The following is a 15914-nucleotide window of genomic DNA, read 5'->3' on the forward strand; positions in this document are numbered from 1 at the left end:
TGTACTAATGATTGGCTATCCAAAATATCACAATACTTAAGCATAATGTATACATTTTTTATTGTTATTATTAAATATTTGACATGGACATCACAGTTACATTGGACAAACCATATGCACTTTCTTAAGTGTTTTAGCACATATGCTAATTTTCAACACCAGTCCACATAATTTATAGTAGGCCTATAATGTTGATTAAAATATCAAATATTATACATTCTATAAATGGTTAAACACACTGGATATTTAAAGGATTAGTTCACTTTCAAATGAAAATTTCCTGATAATTTACTCATCCCCATGTCATCCAAGATGTTCATGTCTTTCTTTCTTCAGTAAAAAAAGAAATTATGATTTTTGATGAAAACATTCCAGGATTTCATTTTTTTAGTGGACTTCAATGGAGCCCAAACGGTTGAAGGTCAAAATTAGTTTCAGTGCAGCTTCAAAGGGCTTTAAACTATACCAGACGAGGAATAAGGGTCTTATCTAGCGAAACCATCACTCAAAAAAAAAAAAAAATAATTAAAATTTTATACATTAACCATAAATACTCAAATTGAACTAGCTCTCTACTTCTTCACTATTTGAATTCCAGCAGTGTAGACACTGCTAAGTGTATTACTGCACTCCACAGGTTAAAGTTTGAACTAAATTGTCATATACAATATGCTAGTGCAAGTATCTAACAATTAGTTCAAACTTTGACCTGTGGAGGGCAGTAATACACTTAGCAGTGTCTACAGCTAAGTGTATTACTCTAAAAATAGAGAAGACGAGAGCCAGTTCAAGACGAGCGTTTATGGTTAAAACGTATATAATTTTTAATTTTTTTTTTTAGAAAATGACCAATGGTTTTAGTTAAGACCCTTATTTCTCATCTGGGATCGTGTAGATCGCTTTGAAGCTGCACTGAAACTGTAATTTTAACCTTCAACCGTTTGGGAGGCCATTGAAGTCCACTATATGGAGAATAATCCTGGAATGTTTTCAGCAAAAACCTTAATTTCTTTCCAACTGAAGAAAGAAAGACATGAACATCTTGGATGACATGGGGGTGAGTAAATTATCAGGAAATTTGAATTTGAAAATGAACTAATCCCTTAAGTGTTTTAGCACACATGCTAATTTTCAACACCAGTCCACATAATTTTATAAAACAGTATAATGTTGATTATATTAAAATATCAAATATTATTCATCCTATAAATGGTTAAACACACTGGATATTTAATGCAGTGACATTCATACTTGTTGGGGCTATTTGTGTTGAGATGTTTAGAGTATAACTCAAAAATTGACAACTACCATCACAAAACTGCTTTAAAATAGCATATTTTGAGGAGGAATTTTCAGTTATTTGAAACAAAAGGAGAGAAAATAATTGAGATTATCTCCATCTGTGATATAGAAACAAAACACACAAACAGTTTGGGTTGTTTAAGTCATTATTTAATGTGATTCAATTGAACAGCCATTTTGAGCTTGTTAAAAAATACAGTTGTACAGAAGATCATCCCAAATATGTCAGAGAAACATCTTCGTTTCATCACCCCAGGCCACAAAACTGCAGGAAAATCGACAATGGGCAACAGAGACAGGTAAACAGGTTTCCTATTCCCCATAAAACTGAGCCGTATATGTTAAAAGAACTGCTGAAATCCTTCCCTTCAGAACGGACAGTGCATAGGTCTTGAATATATAACCCTCAACAGTGACAATAAATTGGACAGTTCAGGTTGAATCAAGAAATCCAAAGATGGACGAAATCCTTGGGCTGTGTTTATCTTCACTCAGATGAAGTCAGTTACACAGATGTGCCCTCTGCAGGTGGAGTTGGTTTATTTTCTTCAGGTTTCATGGCAGGGAAGAGAAGGCACCTCCTGAAGTAGAGCACATCGATTCATATCAGACGTGGTTTTAATTTCAAACGATCCACAGAATCATCTTTGATTGATTTATTTATAGGGCCACAATGTGTAGTTCTAGTGAAAAGGTGTCATGGTGGGTCATACCTTGATGTTGTTGGAGTCTGTGAGGAACATGGTGAGCCGGTCGATGCCCATGCCCCATCCTGCGGTGGGTGGAAGGCCGTACTCTAAGGCAGTGCAGAAGGTCTCGTCAATAAACATCGCCTCATCGTCACCTTCTGCCTTGGCCTGTGGACACAATACGAACATTCATTCACCTGGAGGGCACTTTCTAGACAAAGCAGCTTGTTAGGGATGTGACCGAAGCCTAAATTTGAATTCGGAAATGCACAGAAAATGAACAACACATTCTACAGATCCCCTAGAGGGACATGGTTAGACTTGCTGCGGTAGTCGTTCAGATTTCACTAATCACGTGAAGATAGTAAGATGACTGACAAGACGATGTCGGAGGATTTGGTGTGCAACAGAGGCTGAGTGTCACTGATACATCTTGTAAAATGTGTGGTCAGTACCGCCGCCCCCTATAGACCATTTTTGTGCCGATGTCACGCCGTTACCTGGAGGCAAACTGGAGGCAGCCAACAGTGTTGCCAAGTCTGTGGTTTTGCCATGGAATTGCTACTTTAACACTGTTGTGCGGGTTGTTTTTCATGTCCGCGGGTTGAAGCGACCCCAAATAACATGATATTTATCCCCCGAAATGTGAATTTTACAATGGGAACCCCACCAAAAACACGGATTTTATCCTTTCAAATGCAATTTTTACCAGGGGACCCCCCTCGAAACACGATTGGGCTAGTTTTGCGTAGCAATTTGGCGGGTTTTGTTGTGAAAACCTGCCAACCCTGGTGGCCAATACAAACCAGCTAGTTTGTTAGTTTGTTGGCCATTAATATTTATAGTCGGCTACATAAGAAGCTTAAAATGTCGTCATCTTGTGTTGTTGGATGCCAGAATCGGAGTACAGGCTCCAATTTGAAATTATCTCATTTTGCCTGACAAAAAAAACAAAACAAAACAACGACAGTTGTGGTTAAACACAATAAAACGAGCAGACTGGACAGAAACGATCATCAAAAATGCTCGCGTTTGCAACACACACTTCACATCAGGCAAGGTTAAAGGTGCTACAGAGGATCTTTTCGTCGACTGAGAAACCAAAGACTGTTAGTGAGTTTGTGAAATGAGCGCATGCGTAAGAACAACCCCCCTCCTTCACAGCTCATTTTGAGGGAACGCCTCCCAAAACTCGTGCACGAGTATTGGAACACGAGTGTTTACCACCGGCATTCGCTGTGTCGTGTTAGTGGATTCATTATGTCGGACTCACCGCAGGTAACTCATAATCTGCAGTTGTTACTCCTGTCTCCTGACAAAAACATTGCATGCGGCGCCTGTGGAGTGTGGAAAGTTACTGGAGCGCACAGCCGTGCTCGTCTCCCAAAAGGAACGTCACGGCAGTGATTGACAAGCCAGAGGGCCAATCGTTTACGCGATGATCACACAAACGATTGGCTGATGTTTTTAAGGCCCTACCTCGTGCACAGATGATGTATATTAATATTATTCCTTTCAGTGCACCTAATAAATAGTCTTTTATCAGTTAGTAAAGACAGTTTCAAGTAATATTGCAAAAATGTATAAAACAAAACATGTGTCTCTATGTAAGAATGACAGCTAGTGGTTGAAATGGGTACTGCAGTCCAAATTCAAAATATTGTTTGCCCCGCCCTCTCCTCCTCAGACGCGACGCTCACGCGGGTTGCCAGTCTAAAGACACGCAACAGGAGCGGGCTCAATTGATATTGGAAGGTGAGGAGACTTACACACTGTAAGATAAATAGTTGATTTATTGATTTATGATGAGTTGATATTGCGTTTTAATATGCTCCCGTTCGATGGATGCTGAGGCTTTTTAGGTCAGGTAGAATCTGCGATCTCTGACCCAGTTTGTTTGTTCGCTGGCTTCCATGGCTGCAATTCGCTGCATGTGTTTTCCGCAAACTGGCAACCCGGGGTGGCGAAATACTATTGGGTAAATTGGCAATGTGCGGTCTTGAACAGAAATTCCGACACGGAACGCAAATTTCAAAGTAAAATAACTGGCTGTAGCAATGGTTTTGCAGAGAAACGAGTATGTGAACTCAGCATGTTTAATAAATATCTGCAAACATATTATGGGATTTTTATGCTTTAGTAGAGTCAAAAACTTCCATAGAGCACTATCTTAGGACAAAACTGAGAAAGTACCTGGAAATTAATCTTTAGTGCAAGATCAACACAGAAAATGAGGTATTTGATAGTTAGCTTCACCTTAGCCTGCTGCTCAAACAGTTCTCGCTGTCTGATAGGATCGTTCAACTCTGTGTAGGCATTGCAGATCTCCTTCTTCATCACAAACAGTTCAAAGCGCTCAGTTAGACCTTTCTGTGATCTGTGCCTGAGGAGGAGAGACAGAAAAAACATCAGTTGAATGTGTTAGATCAGGGGTGTCCAAACCTGCTCCTGGAGAGCCACTATCCTGCAGAGTTCAGCTCCAACCCTTATTAAACACACCTGAATTTAGCTAATCAAGGTCTTCAGACTCAAGTGGGATGGAGCTGGTTGGAGCTAAAAATCTGCAGGACGTTGGCCCTCCAGGAGCAGGATTGGACACCCGTGGGTTATATCATTTGTATTTTAACCATACAGTGAAAAACCAGAAATCAAAGTCAGGCACATACCATTTAGCTAGAGGACTCATGATCTGTGGATGATCACAGATGAATGTTGGGTTGATGCATTTCACCTCCAGGAAGTCGCCCACCAACTATCAACAACAATATGGCAAAATCAGTTTAAAATGTGTACGTGTACATGAACACAATGTATACATCATTTGTAAATAGCTTCAGTTGTTTATGATAAGGAGTGCTTTTTGTGTTAATACATATTTTTGTGAGCATTATACAGTTTCACTGGTCTGCTTGTGTTCTTTGTGTGGCCAAGCAAGTATTTGCCATTTAAAGGATTAGTAAAAATGAAAATGAAAGTATTGTCATTAATTACTCACCCTCATGTCGTTCCACACCCATAAGACCTTCATTCATCTTCGGAATGCAAATTAAGATGATTCACGCTGATTCATTTATGCTCCGAAGCTTCCTGAAGCAGTGTTTTGAAATGGGCCATCACTATACAAGTCGTTATTTTGTTTGTTTGTTTGGCACACCAAAAATATCCTCGTCGCTTTATAATATTAATATTGAACCACTGTACTCACATGAACTTATTTAAATATGTTTTTAGTACATTAATGGATCTTGAGAGAGGAAATGTCATTACTGGCTATGCAGGCCTCACTGAGCCATCAGATTTCAATAAAAATATCTTAATTTGTGTTCCGAAGATGAGCTGAGGTTTTACGGGTGTGGAACGGCATGAGGGGGAGTAATAAATGAACTAACCCTTTAAGGCCAAAAGGTAACACTTTACAATAAGGTCTAATTTGGTAACATGAGTTAATGCATTAACTAACAACGAGCAATATATTGACTTCTATAGTATGGAAGTCAATGAGGTCCATCAACTGTTTGGTTACCCATATTCTTCAAAATATCTTCTTTTGTGTTCAGCAGAAGAAAGAAATTCATACAGGTTTAGAACAACTTGAGGGTGAGTAAATGACAGAATTTTAATTTTTGGCCAAACTATCCCTTTAATATTTAAAATGTATTAAACATCTTACCTTGGGAATTTAAAGGGTCATGAAACCCCAAAACACTTTTTTTTTTAGATATGTACAGGCTGCACAACACTGAAAACATTAAAGGTACTCATTAAGTTTATCCATAAGTGGAGATTAGGGTTTTTTTTTTGCATTTTTTAGAGCAATTTGTGTCTTCCTGTTTGAAAAGCAAAGTTTGAGCAACGCCACGGCTTCTGACGTCAATGTGTAATACAGGCATGATCCGGAGTGGCTGTCGGTTCATGACATAATTTGTATAGTTTATCCTAACTTTATGAGGTCATTAACGATGATTTTTAAAACCATTCTAATGTTTTGTCTTTAGAATAAACTTAAGAAATGTTGTATTCCCAAAAGCATATTCTTAACTGTATTCTTAAATTAGAGAATAAAAAGAAAATAGCAGTTAAGAAGAATTTTACTCCTAAGAATGTTTTGTGAATCCGGCTCTGAGCTCTTTTCCATCGCAGTCGCTCATTTCAATTGTAGTGGCAGTTTTTGGCCAGAGCGTCATACCTTATCAAGAAGACGAGCAGTCGTTCTAGGAGGAGGGCATTCAACTTCTTTCTGAACACAAAGGTCATCTAAGAACTTGCGTGTTTCTGTCAAAAAACATGAGTTTTTTTTAGAGAAAAGCTCTATTTTTTAAAAAAAATATTCATGTAGTGGTTCAACAGATCTTCTTTTGTTTACCATCACTGTCGTAGGAGTCAGGAGCTGGAAACTTCACTCCCAATTCCTTCTCCAGGTCTTGAGTCATGCTGATCCGTCTGAAGGGAGGAGTGAAGTCTATTTCCTGGGCTTGTCCTTCTGGACCATCAGGATGATACACCACCTTATAACCTCCAGTAATGTGCTTCACCATTCCTGTGAAAGCAACAAAGAAACCTCACTTATGTTTTCAAACACATAATGTTATACAAATTAACGGATTTGAATTAAAGGGATAGTTGACCTAAAAATTTAAATTCTCTCATCATTTATTAATCCTCATGCCATCCCTGACGTATATGACTTTCGCCAGATAAACAACTATTTTTAGGAAAATAGTGCATCTCTGTGTGTCCATGTAATGCAAGTCAATGGGTGCCGCTTGTGTGTTCACAAACAGCGATTGAGACGGTAACCCATGTGACCCCAGTGAATCGATGTCTACATCACATGATGTCTCCACTTCCCTCTCATGAACGCTCATATTACAGTAGACCGTAAGCAATCATTAAATGGATAGTTCACCCAAAAAATTAAAATTCTGTAATTCTGTCAATTTAATGTTTTTTTTTTTTTACTTGCATTATATGGACTACTATATCATGGACACAAAGACTGATTATTTTCCTAAAAATATTCAAGCGTTCATCTCAAGAAAGAAAGTCTTAATTCTTCGATGGCCTGAGAGTGAGTAAATGATGAGAGATTTTTCATTTTTGGATGAACTATCCCTATCACTGAAAATCATGATAGTTCAAAATGCTACAAAATATCAATGTTAAAGGTTTAATTCACCCACAAATGAACATTCTGTCATTTAACTACTTACACATGTTGTTTCAAACCCACAAGACTTCCCTTTATCTTTAGAACACTAATGAAGATTTTTTTTTTCATAGAGAAATATGTAGAGTACAGATAAGCTTAACAGAAACTGAATCAGAGGTTCCTCCGAATTTTCCTTATGCAAACAAAAATCTAACCACAGTTATAGTTCCTTCTGCATTTATTAACTTTATGTACATATTTATACATGCATATGTACACACATGCATTCACAAATAACTAATGAAGATATTTTAATGAAACCTGAGAGATGCAAAAATTCATGAAAAAAAAAAAAAAAAAAAAAAAAATCATAAAAGGAATCCATATGAATAGAGATAGAAATCCATATGAATGAATTACTCTTCATAAAAACACTAGCATTCTGAAGCTTGAATTTTTTGGTTGCATGGTCTTTTAATGGATGGACAAAAATTGTGTTCTAAAGATGAACGGAAGTCCTATAGGTCCTATAGGCATATGAGGGTGAGGACTGTATTTTCCGCTGCGGAAAACATTTCGTTTTATGTATTTTACATTTCAGAATGTAATAATAAAATGTGACTTATACACTGACACGACTTATCTGTATTTTTTCTTGTATTTATCTTACATTTCTCTGTATTTGTCTTGTATTTTTGGGTGAACTATCCCTTTAAGAAGCACTAGGAGCAAGAACTAAAGAACTGAATAATGCAGTGTGAACGTAGCCTAACAGACCTGAGAGAAGCTTCTCTGTGATTTCTATCAGGTCGTGATAGTCCGCATAAGCCATGTAGAACTCGCATGTGGTGAACTCCGGGTTGTGGGTGAGATCGATGCCTTCATTACGGAACTGACGCCCAATCTCATACACGCGGTCGATTCCTCCGACTACCAACATCTGAAACATTGATGAAAGTTAGATATTCAATATAACTCAAGAATTTCAATGTTTCAAATTTGACCAGCTGCTGCAGTGACACATTTACCTTATGGTAAAGCTCAGGAGCAATTCTCATGAAGAGTTTCATATTGAGCTCATTGTGGTGGGTGACAAAAGGTTTTGCTACAGCACCACCAGGTATCACATTCATCATTGGTGTCTCAACCTGTAAAACACATTCATAAATCATAACCAGTAAGACATTGGGGAACTGAATAACCTCTCTCAATCTGCACTGCTTGTTTTTTACAAAGATCCCTTCTTGTGGACAACATCCTTACCTCAAGAAACCCAAGCTGGTCCAGAAAGCTGCGGAGATAAGTGATAATCTTGGAACGGGTAACAAACTTCTGTCGCACAAAGTCATTAAGAATCAGGTCCAGATATCGCTGACGGAACCTGGTTTCCTAAAGGAACAACGAAAAAAACATCATGCTGCAGATCATGAATGATGAATGAAGCATTCAATATTACCAAATGCAAAAGTCCTCTTGCATAGTAACAGATGAGTGTGCATACAAAACAATTAAATTAATTTCCCCTTAAACCTTTTTACTCTACTGAACAGATAAAATGCAGCTTTTTGCTCTAAATTCAACTGATTTATTTTGGAAAGATGGAAACCCTTCCTCTGAATGCATTGCATAACACATAATACATCAGATAAATTCACTAATGGGCATCTACTGCCGACTGTGACAGTGTGTAAACGCTAAAAAGTCAATGTCGTTGCACAGAGCAATAAGTAATATTAAAAATACAATTTTATATTATACATTGAATAGTATTTTCAAAAAACTGCACTTGAATATTAATGAAATAAAAGGCCACTTAAGAGTACACTTTCATGACACGTGCTTTTAAAAAGTCAAATTAAAAATTACACTTTAAAGTACATTATAGTAAATCATTGTTTTATAAATCATTTGATGTGTTGACTAAAGCACATGTAAAGTATGTGATTATAATTTTAACTGTAGTGTTATTTGATATTATATTTAAAGTTGATCTATTTTGATTTTTTAAATTGCAACATCATTACAAATGTATAATTACAAATATATTTAATACACAACAAGTTTCAATGGAAATTACATTACGATAACTGCTTGTCAGTAAACTCAGCAGTACACATTTAGCATTATTTCAAAGACAATAAAAGTAAATATGAAATTGCTCTAAAGTTAAACAATAATACATTTTCATTTAAATGCAATTAAGTGTCCGAAAACATTACATTCAGTTGCATGCACTTAAGTAAATTCTTTCTGTAGTAAACACTTTTTAATAAGCATAATACGATATGTCCCTGTCAGTTGCATATAAGGGTTACACTTTATTTTAAGGTGTCAGTATTGCAGTGTAATTATACTTATAAGTACTAAGTAATAATAATTAACTGCATGTACTTACTATAGGTTTAGGATGAGGGTTTGGTTTAGGGTTAATTGCATGTAATAATGCATCATTTCTAGCTATTACTACAATAACTACATGTAACGTGTAACAATGACGCTGTAAAATAAAGTGTTACCCATATTATTTTTGCTGTGTCTTACTAGTCTTTACCTTGTCTTTCAGACCAAAGTGAAGGTGGGGAAGCATATGAAGGCACGGAGACAACAGCGTCATCTCCACTGGGATGATGCTCAACTCGCCCTTCTTTGTCTTGCCAGGGTTCCCCCGGACACCAATGATGTCCCCGCGCCTTAATTTGTTGTTAATGTGCACAAAATCTTCTTCTGACTTGTAGTTCCTAAGAATAAAAGAACAAAACACTGGTTATGTTACTGCGTCAAAAATGTGAAATGCCTGTGAAACGTGATGGCGTAGAATGCAAATCCGACCTGGAGTTGGCCATGACCTGCAGCTTGACTCCTTCTCCTCGCAGGTCATAGAACAGCAGCTTGGCACCGGAAGCCCTCTTAGCGTGAACACGACCTTTCAATCAAGCAAAAACATAAAAGCACAAAATAAGGAAAATATCAAACTGTTTTGTAAAATTCACATTTCTAGGTGGATGAAATTTGTGTTAAGCATTAGCAACGCCTGTGGGTGGACTTGTGGCGTTTATGTGGTATTCAACCCAGAAGATTTCTTTAACTGCTTAAAATTAGTGAACTTTCGGCAACCAAAAATATTCAGCTGAAACAGCAAAAAAAAGAAAAAAAAGAAGCCGTTTTGGAGAACCAAAATCACTGACCGAAACAGAGATGTTCAATTAGTGATTCTCCGATGCCATATTTTGACTATCAGCGTGTATTTCATGTCCATAACATAGATAAACTGCAACAGGCAAACATGTCAGCCGTGTGGACACGATGGATGGATGGCTTTCAGTTGATGTGTGAAAAAATATTCACTAAACATTCTGAGTATCAGAAGGTGTTGAATGATACAATACAACTTACTGATATGTATTCTGTCTCATGTAATTGCTCAGTGTTCTCAACCACTGAAAGATGTCAATAAAAAAAGCTTGTAAACTGTCACTTAACGTTACATTTACCTCAGGAAAGCCATTGAATGACCATAAAATAATGACTCTAGAGGAGTATTTACTAAATGTATGCACTATTACATATTCGCTACATTTTTACTTAGCTTGTTGTCTTCTTTATTCAATGTATGTTTGAATAAATGTGTTATGAAAATGCGTACAGCCACCATTTAAAGGGGTCCTATTATGCCCCTTTTTACAAGATGTAAAATAAGTCTCTGATGTCCCCAGAGTGTGTATGTGAAGTTTTAGCTCAAAATAACCCACAGATCATTTTTTATAGCATGTTAAAATTGCCACTTTGTGGGGGTGAGCAAAAATGCGCTGTTTTTGTGTGTGTCCCTTTATATGCAAATGAGCTGCTGCTCCTGGCCCCTTTTCAAGAAGGCGGAGCTTCAAGAGCTCATGCAACAACAAAACAGGACAATCTCACGCACTGAAAATGTCAGAAACTGTCAGTATCAGTGTTCAGCCTTATATGGTTGAACCGGAGTCTGACAATGATGCCTACAGAGCCAGAGAATATATGCTGCATGGAGACAGAACAGGTATAGTTTAGTTTAACTTATTCATGGTTATATCTTGCTTTTATCCACTATTAGTACAAGCCTGTTGCAGCGGACCCCGTCCAAATGATGGCCAAAACTTTACTGATGAGTTTTACGAAGTTTATTTTACTTCACACAAAAGATGAAGAGTCCGTTTTCACTCCAGAAAATCATAGAAAGCTGAATATAACAGTACAAGAAGTACTTTAAAGTTAAAGCTTTAAAGTCTTATTTGATTAGACCGTTAGCATCTCGCTCAAAAATGACCAAAGAGTTTTGATATTTTTCCTATTTAAAACTTGACTCTTCTCCCTGTGCAAACAGTGGGTCACAGACGCTGCGTAATATCATTGCGCCTGCTGCACCCATGGTACGGCAGCAAAGTTCCTTGATTATTACGCCGGAATGAGAGTATAGTTCCTAGCCATATCGGCCTAGAAAATCACAACTTTTCATTTTCCGTCGGTCTTAGTACACGATGTAACTACAGAAGAGTCAAGTTTAAATGGGAAAAATATCGAAACTCTTTGGTCATTTTTTGAGTGAGATGCTAACGGTCTAATCAGATTCAATGAACTATGCTAAGCTATGCTAAAAGCGGTACCGCCAGACCTGGAGATCAGCTGAATGGATTCGAAAACAGTAAAACTCAACTGTTTAACTCTAGGGGAGTTGGAAAATGAGCCTATTTTTAAAAAAAATTAAGTGTTCCTTTAAAGGATTTGTTCACTTTCAAATAAAATTTTCCTGATAATTTACTCACCCCCATGTCATCCAAGATGTCCATGTCCTTCTTTCTTCAGTCAAAAAGAAATTAAGGTTTCTGATGAAAAACATTCCAGGATTATTCTCCTTATAGTGGACTTCAATGGAACCCAAACGGTTGAATGTCAAAATTAGTTTCAGTGCAGCTTCAAAGGGATTTAAACGATACCAGACGAGGAATAAGGGTCTTATCTAGCGAAACGATCAGTCATTTTCTACAAAAATAGAACTGTATATGCTTTATAAACACAAACATCGCCTTGTACTTGCTTCCGCTTTCCGTATTCTTCAAAAAGCTTACGGTGCATGTCCTACACCTTCCCTATTCTACTTACGTAACGAACGCGGCGCCAGATCCATTTTTTCCGTAAGTTTAATAGGGAAGGCGTAGGACATACAGCATAAGCTTTTGACCTTCAACCGTTTGGAGTCCATTGAAGTCCACTATATGGAAAAATCCTGGAATGTTTTCATCAAAAACCTTGATTTCTTTTCGACTGAAGAAAGAAAGACATGGACATCTTGGATGACATGGGGGTGAGTAAATTATCAGGAAAATTTTATTTGAAAGTGAACTAATCCTTTAATAAACTGGTAAACTAGACCAGTATCACTCCAGTGACAATAAACTGGATCAAGAACAGTTGGTACTGATCCATCCTTGAGTAACAACTTTATAGCAAAACCTGTGTTTTGTATTGTCCCTTTATACTGAAATGACTTAGCGAATTCAGGTATATGGAGGCACATTCTCTTCAAAAAAAAACTTTTGGTCATTTTGGTGCTTCACTACTTAAAATACAAGTAGGAAACAATTACCTGATAAATTGAGGACAACATCTGTCAAGTGGTCCCCTGGCTGAAGATGGTTATATCGCTCAATGAACTCAGTAAGCGACAAGTCCACATTGAACTTGTGAGGATACGGGTCTTCAGCTGTTCCCTTCAAGGCTTGAATGGCTTGTGAACGTATCTTGAAGTATTGCTGTATGGAAAATATGAGAGGTAAGATGAATCAGTTACAACTGATACTGAATCTTTATGTCAGAAATGTGACTTCCATAATCAATACTCAATGTACATTTGGGTCCAGGGTTTCCTCATCGGCCCCATACGCATTTTGCTGTGGCTTGTCATTGGTCTCCTTCTGTTCCTGCTGTTCTTTGACCTTGGCTTCCTTCTCAGCTGCCTTCTTCTCAGCTTTCATGCGCCTTTTCAGCTCACTAAAGATATATAGGGTAGAAGCTCAGTCACCATGCGGAGAAACACTACTAGAATTGCTGTCGCAAAGCTTGCACATCCATGCAGTGGAAGTCTCTAGCAAGCACATTTTTTTTTTTAGTGACAAAAGGTTGGTCGCTTTTCACATTAAATGGAAAGACCACCAACCTTTTGCCACTTCTCCAGCGACTTCCTTGAATAAGCAAAGGCAGGCTTTGTGAACTGGGAAGAGCAAACGTCTGCGCCCTGAACGCTTGCAGCCTGCATATTCTGACCAGAGTCAACATGATGCGAACGCCCTATTTGATGAATCAAAACAAAAAATTAGGGTCAGATTTATTGCACCCTTACAAAAACGTACCAGAAATTATATTATATGGTGATACCATTGTACTTTGTAATTCGTTTTCACTTTCATAAATACATATTTGTATAATTTTTGTTGTTTTTTCAAATAATGTGGACAGTAACACTTTACAATAAGGTCCCATTAGTTAATGTTAGTTACTGCTTTAACTAACAATGAGCATTACATTTGTTTCAGTATGTAATAATCTTAATTTTAAGGTTAGTTAATATAAATATGAGTGTTTGTTGTGAATTCTTGTTAGCTTATTCATTAAATAACATTAACAGATATAACTTGTGATTTTAATGATATATTAGTAAATGTTACAATTAACATTATGTAATGTTAACAGAACCTTCCTGTAAAGTGTTACCATGTAGACAAATTCTAGAATAAAAATACTGCAATTATAATGCTACTTTAAAGGATTAGTTCACTTTCAAATTAAAATTTCCTGATAATTTACTCACCCCCATGTCATCCAAGATGTTCATGTCTTTCTTTCTTCAGTCGAAAAGAAATTAAGGTTTTTGATGAAAATATTCCAGGATTTTTCTCCATATAGTGGAGTTCAATGGAGCCCAAACGGTTGAAGGTCAAAATTACATTTTACAGTTATCCCAGATGAGAAAATAAGGGTCTTACCTAGAGAAACCATTTTCATTTTCTTAAAATATTTTTAAAATTTCAAAAGTTTAACCATAAATGCTCATCTTGAACTAGCTCTGTTCTTTTTCTCTATTTGAATTCCAGCAGTGTAGACGCTGCTAAGTGTATTACTGCCCTCCACAGGTCAAAGTTTGAACTAAATTGTCATATACAATATGCTAGTGCAAGTATATAACAATTAGTTCAAACTTTGACCTGTGGAGGGCAGTAATACACTTAGCAGCATCTACACTGCTGGAATTCTAATAAAAAAGAAGAAGAGAGCTAGTTCAAGATGAGCATTTGTTGTTAAAACGTATAAAAATTGTAATTTTTTTTAGAAAATGAGCAATGGTTTCTCTAGATAAGACCCTTGTTCCTCCTCTGGGATCGTGTAGAACGCTTTGAAGCTGCACTGAAACTGTAATTTTGACCTTCAACCGTTTGGAGTCCATTAAAGTCCACTATATGGAGAAAAATCCTGGAATATTTTCATCAAAAACCTTAATTTCTTTTCGACTGAAGAGAGAAAGACTTGAACATCTTGGATGACATGGGGGTGAGTAAATTATCAAGAAATTTTAATTTAAAAGTGAACTAATCCTTTAAAACAACAAACACAGCTGACCACTTAAGAGTCGTTCTTTTGAGTCGAATATTTCCAATGAATCATTTGAGTCGGTTCACAAATAAGAACAATCTCTTTAGCTGAACTCGAAACAGCAAACTATTCTAACTATTTCTGTTGTAGTAGTAGTAATTTATATATTTAAATTGCCATGTCAGCATCTAAGGCTACCTTCATGGCAAAAACTGAGTTGCAATAATACAAGAATTAACAATTTCTGTACGCAACTCCGAATTCAGCTTTTGTCCGATTCGTATTGACCCCAAAACCGATAGTGAAAGCAAAAACAAGACACTTTAATCGCGAGGACGTTACATTAAGATATGTTTACGAAGTCACGACGTAAAATAATCGCCGAATCGGTTCTTTGAAACACTAAAGAGTCACGGAAAATTCTGACCTCTCTTAAACAAATGCGCCATTAGCTTTCTGCAGACCCTTCACGGAATTATGGGCAATGAAGTTGTCTTTTGGACAACTAAGTGCAGCCGGCTGTGCCATTTACAAGAATAAACGTATTCGCAAGGATGCTGGCGAGAGAGAATTATCGGCACAAACATTATACACGATGAATCGGTATCAAAACACGCTGTCAGTCGAGTTCACTAACTGACCACGTTGCCCGGCATACGCTTTATCCGAATCCAACAGCAGTGAAAGTCGCGCTAAGCCATACAATACACACATGCAAACCTATGTTTAGTGTTTCGTACAAAATCAGCATAATCGCTGTAATGCTATGAATGGATATGTATATGTATGTACTTTTTGCTGAGTTTGTCTCCATCCACGACAGCTCCGTCTGCCATCTTCTTCTCCGCGCTCTTCCGCCAAACACACTCCAGCAGCCGCGCTGTGAAGCCAGATATACAACACTGCTGCAATAAACTAGCTAATGTTCAACCACATTTCAATGTAAAAGTGCCGTTGCTTGGGGTTGCATCAGTTCTTTTCTTCTTGTAATTATTTATTTTTATCTATTTTATAAATATATGCATATTAACAACACCAAGAGAGTTGTTCATTTATAATATAAAATGAATAACACATTATGTTACACATTATGGTTAAATGGTTAAATTATGAAACTAAAATATAAATAAATATATTAAAAAAGAAATAATAAAACAAAA

The 15914-nt window shown here is 37.0% G+C and overlaps 1 protein-coding gene across 3 annotated transcripts; it reads right to left on the reverse strand.

Annotated features, from left to right (window-relative positions):
• Positions 1-1434: 1434 nt before the first annotated feature.
• On the reverse strand, positions 1435-15704 carry kars1 (lysyl-tRNA synthetase 1). Of its 3 annotated transcripts, XM_048185561.1 has the most exons (15): positions 15547-15693; positions 13325-13455; positions 13017-13158; positions 12755-12920; positions 9970-10063; positions 9692-9878; positions 8404-8529; positions 8169-8288; positions 7918-8080; positions 6355-6528; positions 6178-6263; positions 4658-4743; positions 4248-4374; positions 2016-2159; positions 1435-1883 (listed from the first exon to the last, which is right to left on the reverse strand). In XM_048185561.1, the coding sequence occupies exons 2-15, from the start codon at positions 13441-13443 to the stop codon at positions 1851-1853; spliced, it is 1767 nt and encodes a 588-aa protein (XP_048041518.1). In that variant the 5' UTR covers positions 13444-13455; positions 15547-15693; the 3' UTR covers positions 1435-1850. The 3 variants fall into 3 exon arrangements, with proteins under 3 accessions (XP_048041518.1, XP_048041520.1, XP_048041519.1); XM_048185563.1 differs by lacking the exon at positions 13325-13455 and having other exon boundaries at positions 1435-1888; positions 2022-2159; positions 15547-15704; XM_048185562.1 differs by lacking the exon at positions 13325-13455 and having other exon boundaries at positions 15547-15704.
• Positions 15705-15914: the final 210 nt, after the last annotated feature.

This window comes from Megalobrama amblycephala, linkage group LG3, assembly GCF_018812025.1.
Source record: "Megalobrama amblycephala isolate DHTTF-2021 linkage group LG3, ASM1881202v1, whole genome shotgun sequence".
Classification (NCBI taxonomy): domain Eukaryota; kingdom Metazoa; phylum Chordata; class Actinopteri; order Cypriniformes; family Xenocyprididae; genus Megalobrama; species Megalobrama amblycephala.